The following is a 23,009-nucleotide window of genomic DNA, read 5'->3' on the forward strand; positions in this document are numbered from 1 at the left end:
CACTGTGCTGCATAACAAACCTGTCGGGTTAGACATTATTCCCATACTGCAAGGAGGGCAGCGGGGAGAAAATGCCTTTCTAAAAACCCCGCCGAAGTATTGCCACGAAGCAGCAGCACCAGCTGCCGGCATTGCATTTTGCTATAATTTCCTTTGTGCCTTGCTGGGGTTTAGAGGTCTTTCTGATCTAACCGAAAGTGACGTGCTGCTCTTTCCTCCCAAATCCTATCCCCACATCGCTTGGGCGACATCTAGTGTCAAAGCGCAGGGTTGAAAGTGCCTTCGTATTTATTTAATTTTTTTGGCAGGGCTTCGTAACGTGTTTATTGCAGATGCGACGTGCTGTTTGCTCAATGTAGCGTGAGAAGAGTCAGGCTGGCACGCTTCACCGACAAATGCAAGAAAATTCACAATCAGCAATTTTGACAGACACACAGACAGCATATAGAATATAAACGCACGCTAAAATCCTTCTGAATGCCCAAGCTACACAGAGAGATGCCATGCTATGCTAGTGCTTATACCCAGTTTCTTGAAAATGCTAGTGCTTATACCCAGTTTCTTGAAAATGAATAAAATTTAAAATATAATTTAAAAAACGGAATAAACTGTTATGTAAAATAAAATAGAAAACAATCAAAAACAAGGTAGTTCCCAAACCACAGAACTCAAAGATAGTATTTATATACTTACAATATCAAAACCTTCCTGACATTTTCTGCTAGCAATATTTTTTTCAAAACAAATCCGTATTTTTTTTTGGGGGGGGGTGTTCCATCTTTGTCCTCTTATCAAGTAGGTTGATTTAATTTGAAAGTTCTGTAGATTCATTAAACCAATTATTTCATAAGCCTCTTCATAAATAATTGCAACACAGGAAAAAAATCAATAATGAGAACTAATTATTCCAGAATGACTACAGATCTTGGTTCTATACGCACAAATGAGATTCATTAGAATTCCTCAGGTGCTGCAAAGGCAAATAGAACCAGTCCCAATGCAGCTTGCACTCAGCACCAGGTGTAAACAGCACCAAATGCAAGCCTCGAAATGAAAAAGTGCCATTTGCAAGTCCCACAGTCAAGGAGCAGTCAGGAGCACACTTCGTCCTTTGCACTGGGGTACTCTTTAATTTCAGCACCCAGTTTTCTGTTCGGTTCATATCCATGCTAAGATGCCAGGTGATGAATACCCTGTGTTTTTCTCTGACAGGGACTCAAGGCAGTTTGCAGATAAAACAGGCAAACTCCACTCCCTCCATCTGCCAAAAGATGCCATTCTTGCACACTGGACAAAAGTGGTTCCCCCTCCCTGCTCCATTCAAAACAGTCTGATTCCAGCAGCAAGCAGCGAGGTGACTGTGTGCATTTCTGATTCCACCCACCCACCCAAGTTCTTATCACTTTGAGAAATAAATATATACTGGAGACGAAACAAGGTGTATTTATTTATTATCGCTGTTGTATTAGGATTTCTAAGGCTTTGCCAGTACCCGGTTCATCCACTTGGCTCCTGAACCTGCCTCTGTCCATAGCTGCTTCAAGGCAAAATTAAGGTTAGGCAGATCACGGAGGTAGAAAGCATAATAGGCAAGATGACCAGTAGAAGAACAAGACAAAGGAGGCGCAGAATCTGCATCCCATGTAAAATCTTTTAAGGGATAGTCACCAGCTCCAGGCTAGGATCTAGCAACCCTTTGGAAAGGGCAGGAAAAATAAAACACTTGCTTATTTCAGAAATGGTTCAAATTACGCTGGAGAGAGGAGCAAGCTTTTGAGCTGTGATACACACCAATATTTAAGAGGCAAAGCTTTTCCTGACATGAAATAGGTAACTCTTGTGAAAAGCATTACCTCCTAAAGACTGTGTGTGTGTGTTCAGCTATCGTTAAAAACACAGGAATGGGTCCAGTAAAAAGTGACAAGTACCAAGAGTACAGAGATTGGGGACAGAAAAGGCAGTGATAACACTGAAACAGATGATTGTGTGGATCTGCAAAGAGCAGAAAACACTTCATTCCAAACAGTACAATTTTGGCCAAATTAATACCTTCAAGTCCAAGTTCCTATTGCTTTGAGAAGCTCAAAGCTCGTTATAGCATCCACAAGAGACCACATAGAAACAACAAACAAATCCCCAAATTGTTTTCAAGTCAGTTTCATACAGCTAAATAACAGCTATGTTACATATACATTCCCCAAAATCATCATGGGATAACATGAAAGAATTCTTCTGCAAGAGAAGGATAAATAATGGCTTTCATCAAAAACATCTTCTCCTGTATTGGGCACGGTCAAACCAGTTAATCATGTTAATGGTCCAGATTCAGGAAAAGGATGAGGCAAAAAATAAAAATAAAAAATCCATATAGATGATCTGCCCTTCAGAAAAGTTGTTCTTTTCTCGTTTCACCCCAGATCCTTAGAAAAAAGATAAAAAATATGCAGTTCTACATGGAAGGTTCACGCCAACACCAGTATAATCACTGAAGGCAACACGAAAGTCAATATCATGGTGGAGAAGAACAGAAATAGCCCACTGGAGCAGTTGGTGTCTGTCTGGATGTGACTGGATCGTCCGTGGCCCCGTGGCTGAGGCTCGACAGTGATGTACCCATTAATTATACGAATCCGAGGAGGCGGATCAGTGGTACTACAAGGAAGAAAGAGAAAGAACAACTTGATGTCATTCACACACAAACAGCAGCAAAATAAACACATGCCAAAAGGTGCATTTGTACCATAAGATAGAATTACATGGTACGTATTACAAGAAATATAGGAATTCTGTCAAATATGGCAGCTTAAAATTGAGTTCTTCCCGCTCCCTTTTGTAATATATAGTAAAGTATACCCCATCTCCTGATGTCACCACCTGTGCATCTACCTGTCCTCACTAGTCCTAGCCAACAATGCAGAGTGGGTGCAGGAAAATGCGTAAGCCTTACGGGGTAGGATCCAGGGTTTCACTATACATTACACAGCAGGGAAAACTTCACATGCACTGTTCTAATAACTGCAAGCCCAGGTTTCTCATAATTGTAGCTCCATCCCAATATCTAGTATTTCCATACCACTTCACATGCATTATCTAAGTGCCCCTTACAACTAGGCTTGTGACCTGCTTCTTATTTCCAGGACCAAATTCTTATTTAGGATTAAAATACAGTGCCATCTCCCTCTTGGGTTACTGCAATGCGCTCTACTCCAGACCTATACCTTTTCTTCCAATATAATGAGCACTTTCCCGATAGCACGTTAATTGAATTTTGGAGAATCCGTTTTTAAAAAAATGCTTCCTAAAGTGGTGCTACTCCTAAAGTGCTGCCACATCCTATGCTGGTACTGTGTACCTTACCATACCCACTTATTTTTCTTTTGGTCCTTTCTGAGCCACAGCTGGTTCCTCAAGTAGCACATAGTTGGCCAGAGCTAATCTACATCGACCAGCACAACCTTAATGTTTGAAGTTCTCTGTCTCACCAATCTGAAAACCCTTTCCCTGTTTATTTATTTTTGCACAATTTGAGCCTTCCCCTTGGTGAGAATATAGATACAATAAAGATAGCACATATGGATGAAGGATAGCAAGGAAAGCCAAATCTGAAGAGGTCAGCAAAATTAAAATCAGACGTTCACAAAGCTCAGGTGAGCAGAGGGAAAGAGTCAAGGGAGCAGCCACTCATACAAAGAAGTGTGAGCATCTCCTTCTACAGCATGGTTAGGCAAACTAAGGCCCAGGGACCAGATCCGGCCCCATCGCCTTCTCAATCCGGCCCATGGACAGTCCGGGAATCAGCATGTTTTTACATGAGTAGAATGTGCCCTTTTATTTAAAATGCATCTCTCGGTTATTTGTGGGGCCTGCCTGGTGTTTTTACATGAGTAGAATGTGTGCTTTTATTTAAAATGCATCTCTGTGTTATTTGTGGGGCATAGGAATTCGTTCATTATTATTTTTCAAAATATAGTCCGGCCCCCCACAAGGTCTGAGGGACAGTGGACCGGCCCCCTGCTGAAAAAGTTTGCTGACCTCTCTTCTATAGGCTGAAGTGAAAAGCTGACATCAGCTTGAATTACCTCCTGCCTACCCCGTCTTAAAACTCTTGAGATACAATTTGTCATCAAATTCCAAGCAAAAACTGAAGTGAGCACATGTGCCAAACCAATAAAATAAAAAGCATATTAATTTCAATTATCCCAGACTGCTCGTGCCATCCAGCTGCCATGCTCTGTTTCAGCTTTCAATTGGCCAATTGCATTAAGCCAAAAAAAAAGAAGAAGAGTGGGGTGGGGTGAGGTGGGGTGGGGGGAAGGCTTTGGGAATTTGAAAGCAATTAGTACCCCTTTAAAACACTTACCCCTCTGTAGCTAAAAGCCCCCACAGGACATTCACACACCAGTGGAAAGGAGCCAGCTGGCAATTTAACAGTAGAGCAGTAGTGACAGCGAAGAAAAAAACCATTTAAGAGCCCAGGCCAAAAGCAATGCAGTGAGACCAACTTCACAACTGAATGAAATTGGCAGCTCTGCCCTTCTTTCTTCATTGCTCCAGGTTATTAAAGGCCCAGACCCAAACACAAAAGAGTGACGGTTTATTATATAAGCTGTCAAGGATCTCTTCCTATATTTCCAGAAATTTGTGTAGAGGGTTGACTTTTGCTAGGATGTTAAACAGGGATTGTGGGAGGGGGGCAGTTGCCTTGTTCCTTATATTTCTACAGTGACTGACAGCTACTGTTGCTAATAATAGCAATAATTATAACCACAACAACAGAGAGCTTCTGATTATATTCTTATAATCAGAAAGATTATATTCTTACAGTGGTGCCCTGCAAGATGAATGCCTCGCAAGACGGAAAACTCGCTAGACGAAAGAGTTTTCCGTTTTGGAGGTGCTTCGCAAAACGAATCTCCTATGGGCTTGCTTCGCAAGACAACAATGTCTTGCGACTTCCTGTGGGTTTTTTTCCTCCCCCCCCCCTTTTTCTAAGTCGCTAAGCCGCTTATCAGCTGATCCGATAAGCTGATAAGCCGCTAAAAGCCGCTAAAAGCCGCTAATAGCGCTAATCCGCTAATCCTTCAATGGGCTTGCTTCGCAAGACGAAAAAACCGCTAGACGAAGAGAATCACAGAACGGATTCTTTTCGTCTTGCGAGGCACCACTGTATATTCTTATAACCTGTGAAAGATAACCAGACACTCGTTTTCCTGGATTTATTTCTGTTAACATCTACCTGTCACAGGATATTTGTATTTGGTGCCCCAAGCTTTTGTGATCTCCTGCTTATTGTCATATTTTCAATTTCAGTATTAAAGAGCTCCCTTTTGTTGTTTCTTGTAGGTGTGGAAGTGTCCCTTATTTTCCCTTCTGCCTCAATAACATAACTTGCCTGTTTAGGAACTGCGAGGTAGTGGCACATTTAAGTAGTTCAGGCCTACAACTAGATTTGAACCAGGGACTTATTGGCTCACAGGTCACACACACTGCGTTACACCAGCTATACACAATCATGAAGACGAAGTAGTGCAGAAGACGTAGCCAATTTGATGCCCTCCAGTTGCTGGATGCCAATTTCTGTCAGCCCCAGCCAGCATCGCCAACACTCAGGAAATATGGGAGATTTAGTCCAACAGGAGCTGCAGGGCACCAGGCTGGCTACCCCTACAGATTATGAATTAGGTCATAATCAGGCGCGCCAACTCATTGTGGCAGAGGGGTCTTCGGTCCCTCAATATTTGCTGGCAGGGGTCTGGGACCCCTCAATGTTGAGGGGGCAGAGGAGGCCGAGTGCAAAATCATATGTGCAACATGCTCGGCCTCCTTCCAACCATCTGTGTCATGTGGGTGTGTGACATCATACATGCGCCATCACATCGTAGGGAAGAGATCGAAAGGGGAGCCCAGAGCGGCGCGGCTTCCTCTCTCACACTCAGCCTTTGAACCACGCCACACTAGGCTCCCCGCTCGGTCTCCTCCCGACGATGCGCATGCGTTGCACGTCACATGTATGACATCACACATGTGATGCCCGCCAGCCCCCAAATCTGGAGCACAAAACAGCGCCTCTGGTCATAATAAAAAGCCTCACCTGGTTAATTCTGCTGCTGTGCAGCAGTTGAAACCACTACCAGTAGGAGGAAGCTGGCATCCCCAGCCTCAATTGCTCAAAGAGCATCATGCTCCACCTCAACCTGCTCATTACCTTTCCTCGATGCGTACCCAGAGGTCATTGAACTGGCGCAAGCGCTGCTTCTTCTGCTGCTTCTTTCTCTTCTTTTTGTATTTCCTGTCCACTTTGTCCAGCAGGTCAATGCTTTCTGGCAGAAGCAAATGAGGCAGCAGCTCCTCCTCTTCCTCCTCCTCTTTCTGCGGATGTCGCTGGGGAGAGTGGAGCTCCTGAGAGATGATGTAGGAGGCGTATTCCGGGGAAGATGAAGAGAGGGCAGACAGCACCTTCTGATGCTTCCCACTAGAGAGAAAAATAAAATGTTGTTGAAAGGAATTTGAGGGAGGGTGGTTGGGTACATGAATGTCTTCCATATATATTGAGAGAGAGAGATAAAAAGGCTAGGAGTATTTTTCAGTTTACTGTATATCGTTGCAAACATCTTGCCTCACTGAAAATTCCAATAATTTCTTTCTTTCTTTCTTTCTTTCTTTCTTTCTTTCTTTCTTTCCCGCCCATCCGGCTGGGTTTCCCCAGCCACTCTGGGTGGCTTCCATCAGAATATTAAAATACAATAACCTATTAAACATTAAAAGTTTCCCTAAACAGGGCTGCCTTCAGATGTCTTCTAAAAGTCTGGTAGTTGTTTTTCTCTTCAACAAGACTTCAGCAACAGTACAAACTACCTGCTCTTTTTTTAAAAAAAACACCTCAATCTTAATAGCTTGGTGCTAGTTATAACTCTGTATAAAAAGGAAAGCATGACACTTATCAATAAAGCAGGCTGCACAACAAATAAATGTGGTTGTTCCATCCCCACCCACCCCACCCACTTATCAATAAAGCAGGCTGCACAACAAATAAATGTGGTTGTTCCATCCCCACCCACCCCATATAATCAGGAAAACACTTAAATTCAACCGAAGTGATTGGATTATGCAGCTGCTAAGCATTTCTCAGGACCAGACTGCAACTTTCCACTCAATAGTGCAATGCCCCCCGAAGCATTGGGTTCCATATTTGTTGCTGAAGTCTTCCCTACCACACAGGATTCTTCCAAATTAGTATCCATGGAGATAATAAAAGTGCTCTGGAGGACAACATTTCAAAGTGCACTTCATGCAATGAAAGCTCAGACCTTTGTGATGCCCTTCTCCAAGCTATGAAGTTATTCTCATCTATCTCAAATGGTGTGCCGAGAGAACAATTAGTGTGCTGGAGGAAGTAAGTGTAAACCTCTTGTGATCCTGGAGAACTATTCACAATGGAGGTTGCTGAAATCTGGGATCCCCTCCAAACCGGTGCAAAAGTTTTGCAATCGTTACAACGTCGGGGTTTGGGATGTTAACTACAAACCATGGTTTGATGTATTAATTACTCAATATGGGGGGAGCTGCAAAATGTGGACTTTGTGCTGCAAAACCATTGCAAAACTTTGGCACCTATTTGGAGGGGGTCCCAGATTTTGGGGTTCACAGTTAATGAGGCCGTGACAGAACGATCCAGAGTCACAACAGAACTGGCTACCTTCTAAAAGTAAACCCTTCGGGCTCTAATAGTGAAATGTCTCTCCAGTTTTAATACAGAAGAAAATCCAACTCATATATCAAAAATGCTGCTCCAATGTTACAAGAAAGGAGATTCCGACTAAACATCAGGAAGAACTTTCAGGCAATAAGAGCTGTTCAGCAGTGGAACAGACTCCCACAAGAGGGGGTAGACTCTCCTTCCTTGAAGGCTTTTAAGAAGAGGTTGGGTGGCCATCTGTCATGGATGCTTAGCTGAGATTCCTGCATTGGGTCCCTTCCAATTCTATGATTCTATGAATGCAAGGCCAGATCCCCATTTTATCTATGAGAAAATTCTAACATATCAAAATCTAGACTGTATAGAAAGTACGTAATCTGAGATTGTCAAAGGGTAGCTAATCGGCAATAAGGAGGGGGCATCACACCCAATCCTTTTAAAAGACATACTGGGACAATGCACAGTGGAAGGAAATACTGACAAAATATAGGGTGGTTCTTTCTCTCACAAGGCTAAGATGCATTTACAGAAGAGGGGGGAATGTAAAACAAGAATCCTTTAATTCTCAGTCAAATGTACTCACTGAACTCAGGAATAGGAATGTAAAATAAGTTTCAGACAGACCGATCAAAGACTGAAAAACTTGGGATGGAATGCAAAAGCCTCCTAGGAGGTCACAGATGGACTTAGGAAAGACCCTGAATTTGTTTTCCAAGAAAAGAAAATGAAGCAGGGAATAGCCCTAGGCTGGATAAGTAGGAGTGGTGTTAGCTTACAATTCACTGACCACTTAGCTTGTGGTCCTCACCACTGGATCTGATGAGTCAATGATCTGTGACTCACCCCTGAAGAATGTTTGGGGTCTTAGGCAGATAAGGAGGCAGAGGAGAAAGGCCAGGGCCACTTCAGCCATTAGAGTTTGCAAAAAGAGGTAGCAGAAGTTAAAAGGAATATTCGCTTTTGTTCTGTGGAAATGTAGGTGAACATGTAATCACTCCTACTCTAAGCTAGTAAAAGCTCCTGTTCACTTTGGGATGGTGCAGATATAATGAAGCGGCTCTTATCTACAATTAATCTTCGAAAGAGAAATCAGTTACGTCAAGTGGTTTTATTTATTTAGTTCAAAGTTTTAATTGAAAAAAGTTAAGGGCACACCGGTTATTTTTAAAGGTACGGTAACTTTGCCCTGGTGAGTTACAATAATACGGAATGGGGGAAAAATATTAAAAGGCAACCTCTTTTTCTCACACAAAGTAGTAGTTTTCACTTACTGAATTTTAAGTTACCTACATTTCCTCCAATATTTCATTCATTCATTCTGTATTCAACCCTTCCTCCCAAATATCTCAACAAGGCACCTACTTTCTGAGTCTGATCATACATTATTTTTTTTAAAAGATTAAATTTGTTGGAGGGTTGTGATTACTCAATTAAGCATTTAATCTGACAGATAGCCCTACTATACAGAAGCGCTCAAGATCTGGAAGATACAGACCAATAAAAATCCATATATTAGAGGCACCCTACAATACATAATGTAAGAGCAGCACTTCAAATCTTGTGACTGATTATGCAAGGCGGGCTTACTTGCAACCCTCCGTTATTTTATTTAAATTGGCACCCCTATACCTTTGTGTCTTGTGACTAACTCACACATCTGTGATACTGACTTGATGAATGGAACACCAAGTCATGACTTCAGTGTGAGAATGAATTATCACAGATACATCAACTCAGAAAAATATTCCTATCACTTCAGAGAGCATATTTTCAAGTGAACAGGTGGCACAATCTGCTACCAGTAACTAAGTATATGTCAATCAAGTGATTTCAACAGCCCTTTAAGGAAAATGGAAGAAACCAGAGTGCCACGGATGCGTAAATTTGAGTAATTTATTCCGGATATACAATAATGGCATCTGATTATATATTTTAATCAAATGATTGATTTAGTCTCTAAATTTATATTCTGTCTTTGTTTCATCATAGTGCTCATGGCAGTGTCCTTAACCCAAGCACTGACCAGATTCCAACCTGCTTATCTTCATTAATATGGTTGCATCATGTGCCCTGCCACCAGGATATAATTAATCCCACAAAGATAAAGACTGAAGACATGTTTGTTACCTGTTGGTGGCATGTCCAGCAGGGGTATGGTCAACTTCATAGCCTTTTCGCCTCAAAACATCTATCACTGTATTGTTGCCCATGAAATGACCTATAGCCAAGGAAGAAGAGTATTAAGCTCTGCTGCCAAATAACAAAATTGCATACAGTTCAGATTAGTACCAATGCAGAATCTAGATGAACATCTGTTTTATTGACTTTAGGAGAACACAGGACAGTGGATCAAACCAAACTCCACAGGAGAATGGAATCACAATTTTCCAAGTTACAGATAAATTATTGAGGTTGCAAAATTGTTGCATTCGTCCTATATCTTAAAACAGAATAAAAAGAAAGCATCTTTGGCATACCTCTTGATTATATTTGTTGGGGGAAAGAACCGATCAACAAATAGTTTAATGTAAAAAGGTCCAGAGATGTTACATTCATCAGTACAGAGTTACCTCTTTGTCTTTAAATTGCCACAGGATTATTTGATAGCATCGTTAAGTCTGTTATCGTATGCACACTTGCACGGAATAAAATCTCATGCAGTGCAGTGGGACTTGCTTCTGAGTAAGGATACACAGGACTACGCTGCATTAAACACCTTTTAAGCTAAATAGCATTGTGCCTTTGAGAAGGAAGTCATTAAAAAGAGAGGGTCTTTCCCCCAATAAGAAGGAGTAACTGATCGGGCCTCAAGATCAAAGAGAAACATTCTCAACAATTGTGGGAAAATGTAGGACTAAAAGTACAAAGTGGAAAATGAAGCAGGCACAAAAAAACGCACGTGTGCAAAGGATTCCCTCCCCCCCCCCCGACCCAGGGGTTCTTAAAATGCGTATAATGAGATTTTTCATTATTTCCCCACTCAACAATGTGCCAGTACTTGACAAACTATACACCCAAAGGATTATACCCTCTTGCAGTAACCCATCTCTCCCCGCCCCCAGAATAAGACAATAAAATTAAACTGGGGCAAGGACCTTCTCTTTGTATGGCTGGAGTGTTCGCCTCCTTTTCCCCCCAAGTCTAGCAAATAAGAGATGAATTAATACTTTACTTCTGTTCCCAAAGCACAGGCAACAGCCCCAGTCCTCCAGCAGTCACAGAACGATTTCTATGTTGAATTTTAAAAAATTAAGAAATCCATCTTCACACTATTTTTTTATTATTATTTAAAGAAAAAGAAGAAGCCACAAACAACTATGAGTGAGGGGGGATTCACCCTCCCAAAGTGTAAGATCAAACGGTCCTTCTTGATGGGGGGCTCTGCCCACAGAGGCATGATAGGGAGCATAGGCCTCTTTCACCTGTTTTCTATTTTGGCCTAACACACTTGAATGCCCCCAAAGAGAAAAGCCCTGAGCTCTCGTCCCATCAGCAAGCCCCCCTCCTCCTCTTTTTGTACTCAGCTCTCCATTATCCCCATGTAGGTGAAGTGATGGATTTGAGAGGTCAATTTACTCTGGCAGCGGGTAGGCAGCCATGAATCTCTATTCTTCTGTTCAAACTCAAAAAAAGAAGAAGAAGGGGGGGGGGTAGCTTCTTGCGTGTATGAGCTCTGCCAGACACTGTACCAGAGAGTAAGTAAGACACAAACTTCTAATCCAGACAGAAATGGAGTGAGATTGGTCATCTCTGCTCATATAAACACTATGGTTTCATGGTTCTCTTTTACACACACACACACACACACACACACAGAGAGAGAGAGAGAGAGAGAGAGAGAGAGAGAGAGAGAGAGAGAGTCTGATTTGTGCTTTCAAGACTTGACAATGGATCGATTTCCAAAGTCCAAAGGCGGGGTGGGATGGGGGAGGCTGAAGTTTGCAGACAAAATTTATGCTTCACGCTAAAAAGTCAGCGTTTAAAAAGAAGCCAGCATATCGGTGTATTTTGGGCTGTTTCACAGCTTATATTTTAGGTTGTACTCCTAAAATCATGGTTCTCCAAACATTTGCTACCCAGAGCTGTTTCTCTTTAGGATTTAAACTGGAAGCATATGGCTTCTGCACCCTAGAATAGTTTTATATGTAGATATCCTTAACTAGACCCAAAAACAACCTGAGAGGCATCTTCACTTCAACTGTGGGATAACTCACTTTAGTATTTGTTTTCCATGGCAATGCCTTCTGCTTTTCCCTAAGCCACTCAAGAGTTTAGGAATGTGAACTGTGCTCCCTGAAGAATGATACTTCCAGGATTCTCACTGCCTTTGTCAGCTGTAGCTTGGATTGCATCCACACCCCTAGCCTTGGGATGATGTCACTATTTGAACGCAGGCAGAGAGAAGCGGATGGAGGGAATCAGTGTTGCTGGGGGGGGGGGGGACTTTCTACTCTAGGGGGCAAGCAGGGAGGGGAAGGAATCTACCCAACATGCCAGCTTTTTCTTTTTAATATACACTTTCAGCCCTGCTAGTGGCACACTATTGATTATTACATTCTGGGTCAAGTTAGACAGGATGTATAGGCAGGCAAGTTATCAGCTGCACAATTACCAAGCAAAAACAAACAACCAGGAGGAGTTATAAGATCTATCATGACTATGTCAGTTAGATGCCGCTCCCTTTAGAGCCTTGATCCACTACAGCAGCTATTAGTCACAAACAAAACAAATCACACAACTACTAGTTGCAAGAATCTATGCTTGGTCATTACAAACCCACTTTTCTTCAAAAGAAGACCACACACCTAGATTTCTCAATGACCAGATCCAGATCTATTTCGCTCCAAGGAGGTTTGGAATTTTGGCTGACGTGTCGCCAAGGCAAAATTGTAAATTATCATAGAATTGTGGAGTTGGAAAGGACCCTGAGGATCTAGTGTCTAGTCCATGGGTAGGCAACCTAAGGCCCGGGGGCCGGATCTGGCCCAATCGCCTTCTAAATCTGGCCTGCGGACAGTCCGGGAATCAGTGTGTTTTTACATGAGTAGAATGTATGCTTTTATTTAAAATGCATCTCTTGGTTATTTGTGGGGCATAGGAATTCGTTCATTATTATTTTTTCAAAATATAGTCTGGCCCCCCACAAGGTCTGAGGGACAGTGGACCGGCTCCCTGCTGAAAAAGTTTGCTGACCCCTTATCTAGTCCAAACCCACGCAATGCAGGAATATGCAGCTGTCCCATATGGGGAGTAAACCTTAAAGCTGCATAAAAAAATTCATCCTCATTAGGATATCTGTGAATGTCTGCAGGCTCCCTATTAAGCACGCATTTGGCAACAAGTCTTTGTTTGCCTCTGCTTAGTGGTAGAAATAACTCTTTAAAGCCAATACCAAAGAATTGGTTTTCCTACTATGCTGATTTATTATCACTGTCACAAAGAGGTAGCATAATGAAGGGTAGCAAATAGTATTACCCATGTTAAACAACAGCAGCATCACAGGAGACTTTTTAATAAACAATCCAATAACTGAATGATTGGGAGGTATGTGCTAGATGAGTGACTGGTGTCCCCATGAGAGGATGGATTATGTTCTCTAGCCTCATTACTCATGGCTGAATTTAACAATGTAATGCTGTCCTATAGGTGTAAAAATATATTTGCTGCATCCCTCGGGGTCCCCTGCAACTCTATGATTCTATGATCAGCTTTTGAGCAAAGTATTATTAGTACAAACAATGTAATCTGCTCATTTGATAGCAAGTTATCTAGTAGTTGGTACAGCACAATGATTAAACAAACGGAACTCTAAATCAGGAAATCACACTTGCACCATAAACCTAGGAGGTCACCTTAAATAAGCCAATCACTGTCAGTCCCCACCCCTACTTCTGCAATGTTTGGATAAGACTGACTTAATTTATGAGGCTGTTGTAACCTTTACAAGTTCAAACACTAAAACATTATATAAATGCTAATCATTTGAGTGATGATGATTTAGTTCTACTACCTCTAAGAGAAAATTTCCACAGAATTTTCTGACCCCACTATCGTCTGAGGTGCATTTCCATTGCTGTACCTAGTAAGCAAACTGCGTGGACATTGAGCATGTGTGTGCGCGCGCACACACACACACACACACACACACACACAATAGCAAACACAACTCTGTGTGCCATTCCTTCTGCAGCCAACAGATCACCATCTTCATAAAAGAGGGGGGGACCCAAAAGTTATCAGAAGTACTAGAAATATTTAGGCAGGGGTATTAAAGGGGATTTAAAATTGAGAACTGAGCATGCTCAGTGTTTGGGGAAGGGGAGAAATGAAGGGATGGAATGGAGTATATTGAAAGAAGATGTTGCTGGCTGGCTTGAAAACTGAACAGGATATATTAGTTTTCATTTACGGTTAGCTGCCTAGGAGGCCTGCTGTCAAGGGCAGAGTATAAATATTTTAAATCTATCAACTGTAAATAGATGCTTAGACACTAAGCGAAGGCATGTTTTTTGTTCCACCTCTTTGTGCTCCTTGGAACATTGCACAGCTGTTCTTTCCCCCCAAAAAAATATATTTTAAGAACAGTTTGTTCCTAGTCAGCAACTTATTAAAAGAGAGAGGAGAAATAAAGGCTAGATTTCAGACAGGGCATAGGTTGCAAGTTCAGCGCCATTAGTTTCTACCTATGAGTTCACAGAAAATCCAAGGCACAAAGGCATGTTAACAGCACCAGAGGCCTTGACAGAAGCCTCTCCTCTGTGCAGTGCAGCCACTCTCTTTGAGATGCAAGCATCTGTGGAGCTCAGGGCTAAGGCTGTGTTTTCCTGTCTAATGTTGCTGTTGCAGGAGTCCCTGTCCACCACCACGTGTCAGCTGCAGTGCAGACTGTGTCATGGATTCTTGGTGTATCCTGAAGGAAAGGAGGTATGGAGGATGTCATCACTACTTGAGTATTGGGAGAAGAAGGAAATCAATGCTGCTTGCTATCTCTCTACTCTAGTGGGACGCGGGTGGCGCTGTGGTTAAACCACTGAGCCTCTTGGGCTTGTCTATCAGAAGGTTGGCGGTTCGAATCCCCGAGACGGAGTGAGCTCCCATTGCTCTGCCCCAGCTCCTGCCAACCTAGCAGTTCAAAAGAACGCCAGCACAAGTAGATAAATAGGTATCGCTCTGGCGGGAAGGTAAACAGCATTTCCATGTGCTCTGGTTTCTGTCACGGTGTCGCATTACACCAGAAGCGGTTTAGTCATGCTGCCCACATGACCCGGAAAGCTGTCTGTGGACAAACGCCGGTTCCCTTGGCCTGAAAGCGAGATGAGTGCCGCAACCCCATAGTCGCCTTTGACTGGACTTAACCGTCATGGGGTCCTTTACCTTTACCCAGTGCTTTTTTCAGGGGAGATGCAGGGGGACGCATGCCCCTAAACATTTTGTGAATCTTTGTACTTTTGTCCGTTTACTGTATTTATTTTTCCTGTTCTGAACGATAAAATGGTGGTTTTCTTGAGTCAAAATGAGAGTACCCCTAAATGTTTTTTAGGGGGGAGCACTGCCTTTACCACTCTAGTGGGCACAGGGATGGAACCAGGAGAACAGCACAATTTCTTGCTTCCCTTAGACATTCTCTCTGCTTTATGTGAAAAACTATGGAGGCTCTTTCCTCTTTGCAATCCCAGTTGCCTAAAGCACAAAAAAATATGAATTTCAACAGACCTTCTCTGTAGCCATTCACTAGAGGAAGAGGAAGTGGCTTAAAGGAGCAAAGGCACAGGTGAAGGACCACGTGATTTAAATATTTTGGGGGGGGGAGCATAATAAGAGTAGATGTCCTTAGAATCAGGGGGCTGTGCAGGGAAGCAGGTGTGAAAACTCCTTGCAGGGGGGAGTGGGCAGATCGAGCCCCCGGCTCTCCCAACAACGTATTTCTAATTTAATCTTCTGCTTCCTTCTCTCCTGGCTTGATTTGGTTTCCAAAAAGTCTCAGATGGAGCTTGTTAACAAGTTGCTTTTCCTGGAGATGTCAGGTGAATTGTGACTCAGCACTTTTCTCTTTGTGGGAGTCTAGGCTGAGTGGCCTTTCCGTGAACTCTGGAGCTCTGAATGCACTATCTGCCTCCATGAAGAATAAGCCTGCTTTTTGGGAAGGGGAGGGGGGTGCCGCTGCAACAATCCCACCATTATCATGTTGCTGCCTCTCAGAAATGGCTAAACAAAACAGAGAGCTACTGAGTTGGGCTTGTCATTCCTGCTTGTTATATACAGTGGTACCTCTGGTTAAGAACTTAATTCGTTCCGGAGGTCCGTTCTTGACCTGAAACTGTTCTTAACCTGAAGTACCATTTAGCTAATGGGGCCTCCCACTGCCGCCACACAATTTCTGTTCTCATCCTGAGGTAAAGTTCTTAACCCGACGTACTACTTCTGGGTTTGCGTTTGTAACCCAAAGCATTTGTAACCCAAGGTACCACAGCACAGTGGACGCTCGGGTTGCGAACGTGATCCGTGCGGGATGCACATTCACAACCCGCAGCGTCCACAACCCGCAGCAGTGCATATGCGCATGCACAAAGCGTGATTTAGCGCTTCTGCGCATGCGCGACTGCTGAAACCCGGAAGTAACCCGTTCCGGTACTTCCGAGTTTCGGCGGTCTGCAACCTGAAAAAACGCGACCTGAAGCGTCTGTAACCCAATATATGACTGTATATACTATTGATGGGGGGAGTTAAGACTGTCATTCCTCCTGGTTACATACTGGGGCAGGGGTTGTGTTTTAACAGTGTAAAATGGAAGTCTTACTTCAAGTTTTAGATGGGGGGCATGTGTTACATTTTTGAAAATTCCCTGGAGGAAATGAACTGAAGTAGGACCTCTCTCATGCTTGTTTTTGTTTGTTGGTTTAGTATTTCTCATAGAGGGAAGCAAGCGCATTCAGAAAGAGCTTCTCCTACCTGCAGCCCATTTGTTTTACCACTTTACTCTGCTGTCTGTGCATGTCAGGGAACTGACATCAGAGGCACGGGAGAAGGAGAGGGTCTCTGATTCTGCAGGAGAAGGTCCCAGCGCTAGGGGGAGACTCAGCTGGGAAGAAGGGGAAGAGAATGAGTGTAACACCAGGGATCCAGGAGAGCAACGGGACAGGGAGGTGCAGGGGCTCCAGGACTCTTCGTTGGAAGTTAGTGAGGAGAGCCCAAGCACCCCGCTGCCCACGCCCACCCTGCACAGGAGACTCCCGCGCATTGAGAGGCGGAGACGATTGGGCATCAAACAACTCTTATGTTGGCAGCGCTTTAAGAAACACCCACAGTCAGATTCTATGAGTGACTAAGGGCAGGCATGCTGAGATGGGCTGTGCAGTCCGGAGGGTTTAACCAGGCAATCTAATGCTCAAACGGGGCAGGATTACGCACGAGTAACTCCCAACCACTACAGTGCAGATGGACCAGCTCTTATTCCACGCCACTCGGTCATGATGGAAGTGGCACAACTTTCCTATGCACTACATCAGAGGTTTTCAACCTTTTTGAGTCCACGGCTCCCTTTACCAACTACAGTCATACCTCGGGTTACAAACGCTTCGGGTTGCATTTTTCAGGTTACGGACGCGCCGAAACCCAGAAGTACCAGAACGGGTTACTTCCGGGTTTCGGCAGTCGTGCATGCGCAGAAGCGCCGAATCGCAACACGTGCATGTGCAGATGTGGCGCTGTGGGTTGCGAATGTGCCTCCTGCACGGATCACATTCGCAACCCGAGCATCCACTGTACATTCTTTCTGCGGCACCCCTGTGGGGCTCAGGAGCCCCATTACGTCACCCTTGCCTGCAGAGCTGGTAGCCTCTCACCCTTTTTCAAACACCCTTCCTTGTGGAGTGTTCCTTCAGCCTCCTCTCCCCTCTCCTGCCACCCCTGGTCTCTGATCTGCCCTCCCTGCCCCAAAGAGAGGTGCCTCCTCACACTGCCCCATAAGGGCCTAGGACTTGTCCGTCCATTCCAAACAGCAAGGGCTGGTGGACTGGCTGGCTGGGCTTCATCGCCTGCTTGCTTGCCTACTCCTCAGCTCCTGGCAACCAGCACCCCTGGCCAGCCCCAGAGGCACAATTCGCCTGCAGAGCTTGTAGCCAGGGCTGCTGCAACAAACAGCTGTGCAAGCCTTTGGGAGGCAGAGATGCAAGTAGGCATCAGAGGAGGGAGGGAAGGAAAGAGGGACAGAGGCCAGTGTTACCCGCGGCACCCCAGACCATCATTTGAGGCACCCCAGGGTACCACGGCACACTGGTTGAAAACCAATGCACTGCATATTCTGGGGAAAGTCAGGGTTAGGGTTAGGGGAATTTGGACTGTGTTTCCTTTGAGGTTCCGCACTAGAGTCCTGAAGAACACAGCAATATGCAAACTGGCACAGCACGCTCAATCTAATCAGTTTTAAGCCTGACCTCACCAATGATTGATTCTGATGCAACATTTTGCAGTTCACAGTCCAGGTATGTCCTCGAACTGGATGCACAAGGCCAGTTCACACAGCATTGGGGGACTGATATATGTATCCTGCTTGTTGGCCCCATGTGGCAACTCCTAATCAGAACTTGAAATGTAATACAATAGAATTCATAAAAGCAAGCCAAGACCTCAAACCCACAACCAACTAAAAACAGCAGCGGGATGGGGCCTTAAATCAGCTAAAAGGCTAGGTGAAGAAGAACTCTGCCCAGTCAAGGTAATTAGCTACAGAATTTAGGTGCCATGACTGAAAAGGCCCTGTCCCACATTCCATATTCCTAGGCCCAAACCATACAACCTTTTGATACCAGCACTTTGAATTGCACCCAGAAACAAGTCCTATACTTGCTGCTCATACAACAGCATCAGTAATGACAGCCACCATAAAAAGATAGCATGCAACTAAGACCTTTAAATTACTGGGGAAGTGGTTCCTTCCTACCTTCTTCAAATTAACTGCTTAATTAAACAATATCCTTTCCTGTAATTATTCTGGACCAAGAGAATTAGCCCCTAGGAAATTTCCCTTGAGCAACTGAATCCTACGCACATTTACCAGGGACTGAAGTAAGCGCCACTGATACAGTGCGTCTTACTTTTGATTACGCACGTGCATACGATCGCTATGTAATAAAAAAGAGAAAGAGAGAGAAGGATCCAGAAAGAAAACGAGCACAGATAAGGGAAGGGAAATGTGAGAAAGGAGAATCAGAAGGTGAACAGTGAGATTCATCAGCATCTATAAATTCATCTCGGAGACATGGAGCAACCCTCTATGTAAAACCCACCCAAAGCTTCGTTGCTCAGGGCCAAGCTAGATGTGGTGATAAATATGGCACTTTGGGTGCTGTGGCATTTTTATTTTTTTACACCGTTAATAACCCACCCCCACTTAACCTGATGAAAACTGGAACACCCTGCAGCACCTGTTAACAATTAGATTCAGGTTAGTTTATTTGTCTCCAGTCATCAGACCATTACAAAGCAAACTTCGATAAACAAAAGGAAATGCCTACCCATGTAAAGTAACACAGGTTTGTAATAAATACAGTGTACACAAACCAATAGCAATTACGTAAAAAATAAGCAAATGTAATATTCTGAATCTCCCTGGCATGTAAACATTTTCCAACCAAAATAACAAACAAAACCTCCTGCAATCACAGCACTTTAGTTGATGCTCTTAGCATAGCACCATGCCTTGTTAGGCCTTAATGTCAGTAATACGGTTAAACCAACTGCCTCGATCCTGCAAGTCTTGGCCTTCTAGGCCTCTAGTGGTTGTTTTAAAAATACAGTGGTACCTTGGGTTAAGTACTTAATTCGTTCCGGAGGTCCATTCTTAACCTGAAACTGTTCTTAACCTGAAGAACACTTTAGCTAATGGGGCCTCCCGCTGCTGCTGCGCCGCCGGAGCATGATTTCTGTTCTCATCCTGAAGCAAAGTTCTTAACCTGAAGCAATATTTCTGGGTTAGCAGAGTCTGTAACCTGAAGCGTATATAACCTGAAGCGTATGTAACCTGAGGTACCACTGTAAATAAATGCAATGCTTGTTTATTATGTCTATGTAAAATACCTGAAGCAACATATAATGCCATCAAGAATGAAGACCACTTAAGGTTATAAACAAAAACGTTTAAAACCAAATATATATTTAAATCAAACTGAAATCAATTTCTTGCCTTGCTTTTCAAATGAATAAAAACACTTCCCCCGCGCCCTCTACCAAAAATGTACAAGAATGACTGGAGGCAGAGCCATAGCTATGGGGTTGGGGGGCTAGCCAGGGGGAAGCGTCCAGAGGGGCACCACTGAGGCGCCCAGCCTCCCTCTCTGTGTATGTGTACGCTAATGCATGTGGAGGGGTGCTAAACTGGGTCTTTGACCCAGGTGAAATAAAGTCTACTTTTGCCCCTGCCTGGAGGTTTTATGAGGGGTAGCATTCTTCACAAGACAGGTGCCATAATCATTTGTTCTAATGAGGATAGGAGCAATAAGGCCTCCAGGAGATCTGCTGGTTTGAAGAGGAGCAAGGAAGTCCCTATGGGTCAGAAATGCAGTAACAAGCCCCTGAAGAACTAGATGAGCCTCACAGTGGTTCTCAACCTGTGGGTCCCCAGATGTTGTTGGACTACAACTGCCATCATCCCTCAGCTCTGGCCTTGCTAGCTAGGGGTGATGGGAGTTGTAATTCAACAACATCTGGGGACCCACAGGTTGAGAAAGGCTGCTTGAAGGATTAATCAGATACCATTTACTACTACTACTACTACTACTACTACTACTACTACTACTGCCACCACCACTAATAATAATAATCATCATCATCATTCATGGATCGTGCTAAAATCTTACTGGCCCCTTCAGGACATTCACTAAAAATAGAGTAACACCCACATGCATTTTGCTGGTACTGTGGAATTAGAAAAGCTTCTCATGGAAACTTCACATAGCGAGAACAAGTTGGCAGTCAGAATACTAGACATGCAAGATATCCACTAAACCACATACAAGTGTAATAAATCGTTGAGTTGACTCATCTTGGCATCTGGTAATATGCACACACGATAGAGATTCAACACCAAACAGGAAACAAAAAGCTAGCAAAGGCATTATAATCATGACAGCAAGAAAAAAGAAAGGGGGGAAAAACAAGAACAAGAACAAATCATTTTAAAGTTCTCCACACATTTATTTAATACTCTTTTCCGGACTGGAAAAGATTTGAACAACTATTAGATGGTTTATAAATAGCAAGCCTCAGCAATGGCTAGACAGCTACATGGAAAATAATGGTTCCGTACACTGCTAAGAAGGGAGAAATGTCTTGTCTTAGTCCATTTGCATCAGAAGAAAAAGCTGGATACGAAGCAATGACTTCCAGATTTGAAGCACACAGTTAGCCAAAAGAACAGAATAGTTGTATTTCCAACATCCAGAAGAGGGGTACGTTTTCAGCACAAGTAAACAGTGGATGGTGCTATGCAAAAAGAAAAGATTTGCTTCTTGATGGCTGAAGTCACCAGAAACAGGGAACAAGTATAGTCTCTACCCAGTGGATCCCCAAAAGCACATCTTTATAATCTCCCCATCAGACCAGCACTTGGTAGCTATGTGGGTAAGGACAAAATATATTAGACACTTTCTGTCAGATAGTAAAACCCTTTCTCCATCTGTAAAGAGTTTAGATCTTCATTTTTTGTTAGTAGTTCACTACTTGTGTTGTTTCGTTGTTGCCAATTCTTTGTTAAAATTTATCTTTTTTCGGAAAACAAATAAATTTTGTAGAAACAGAACGAACAAGGCATGTTTCCTTGTATTCTCTCTTTCCTTACCTAAGTGAGGATTATTTATAATTTGCAGTTACAAGAACCAGGGGCATATGTCTATTATGTATAGACGAAAGAAGGGAATGTGTAATTAAAGTTATAAATACGGATGATTATCAGAGACGCTGAAGGAAGTTCAAAAAAGGAGATAATTTGTTGTATTTTGGATAAAAATGTATAATTGTATGGAAAATCAATAAAATTTATTATATATATAAAATATATGTTTATTATGTATAACAATGGTGTTGCAAAGGTTAATTAACTAATTGGTTAATTTGATGTTTAAAATAACATAGAACAACTCCAAAACTATAATCCAATAACTTTTGATTCTTAAGGTGAGTCACACCAGTGGGAAATAATTTACTTTTAAAGCAGACACAGATGTAATTATTCAGTGCTTAGGTGCTGATTATGATTCACCCTGACTCCTAGAGTTCTAAGAACCTTGTTCTAAGAACACAGTCTAAAAGCATTTTTTCAAAAATATTTTTAAATTGGTTTTTCCATGTATACATCCTCTAACAACATTTCTCTAACAATAAAAGCATTTCTTGAAACTGTTGACACTTAGTGACGCTACTGCCATTCACTCAGCTTTACAATGACACCTTGTGCTTGAGAGTAGCTCAGTCTGTAGAGCATTCGAGCCCCATGTTGGGCAAAATATCCTAGATTACTCTCCTGGTCCCTTCCAACTCTACAATTCTATGATTCCACTTCCCCATGCCTGCTTTCTTTTCTACAGTTAGACAAATCCACAGGTCTAGATGGTGAGGGTGTGCTTCTGCTGGAACTTGAGATATGTAATTCATCTCCCGTAGCTAGAAAGGACTGCCATTCTGAATGGAAGTCCCAATGGTTCAGCACATAGTGTTACAAAAATATTGTGTCTGAGCAGCATCAAGAACAGGCATAGGCAAACTCGGCCCTCCAGATGTTTTGGGACTACAACTCCCATCATCCCTAGCTAACAGGACCAGTGGTCAGGGATGATGGGAATTGTAGTCTCAAAACATCTGGAGGGCCGAGTTTGCCTATGCCTGATCGAGAAGAACAAGCCAGGCCAATGTGGCTGCCATTTGACCTTTAAAAACAACAGCAAGCAAAACGTACCTGCTCCAAATGCAAAGAAGAAACTCTTGTCCGGATACTCCTCCAGTAGATCTTTAACTCTCTTGCCCATCCTCTCATTCCGCTTGTAGATGAGCTCCTGGCGGAAGTAGTTGTCAATCTCCTGAGCCGTGATGCGTTCGTGAGGTGGCAGAGTGGAATTGATGAAATTTGGGACCTGTGTGAGAAAGGGAGAAGTACAAATTAAAAGGGAAAGGGAATACAAATAAAACTCGAATAGTAGAGCCCAACTAGATGTTACAGGAGCATAAGGCTGTGGCTAACCTGTGCCTCTCCAGATATTTTAAAGCAAGGAAATTACATGATGTAATGTCATCACCTTCAACCTTTCCTCGTACCTGTTCTGGT

At 43.2% G+C, this 23,009-nt stretch overlaps 1 protein-coding gene across 8 annotated transcripts in view; it reads right to left on the reverse strand.

The window, feature by feature from the left end:
* Positions 1-1,434: 1,434 nt before the first annotated feature.
* TRABD2A (TraB domain containing 2A) overlaps positions 1,435-23,009 on the reverse strand; it is a 111,420-nt gene continuing 89,845 nt past the window's right edge. For 7 of the 8 annotated variants that reach the window (XM_081176588.1, XM_081176589.1, XM_081176583.1 and 4 more), the window contains 4 exons: positions 22,644-22,818; positions 9,824-9,914; positions 6,206-6,472; positions 1,435-2,652 (listed from right to left, as the gene is read on the reverse strand). In XM_081176588.1, the coding sequence (XP_081032714.1) occupies positions 2,463-2,652; positions 6,206-6,472; positions 9,824-9,914; positions 22,644-22,818 (723 nt within the window). In that variant the 3' untranslated portion in view covers positions 1,435-2,462. The remainder of the gene's footprint in view (positions 2,653-6,205; positions 6,473-9,823; positions 9,915-22,643; positions 22,819-23,009) is intronic. The other variant, XM_081176587.1, reaches the window with a different exon arrangement.

This window comes from Podarcis bocagei (assembly GCF_964188305.1).
Source record: "Podarcis bocagei genome assembly, chromosome: 17".
NCBI lineage: Eukaryota > Metazoa > Chordata > Lepidosauria > Squamata > Lacertidae > Podarcis > Podarcis bocagei.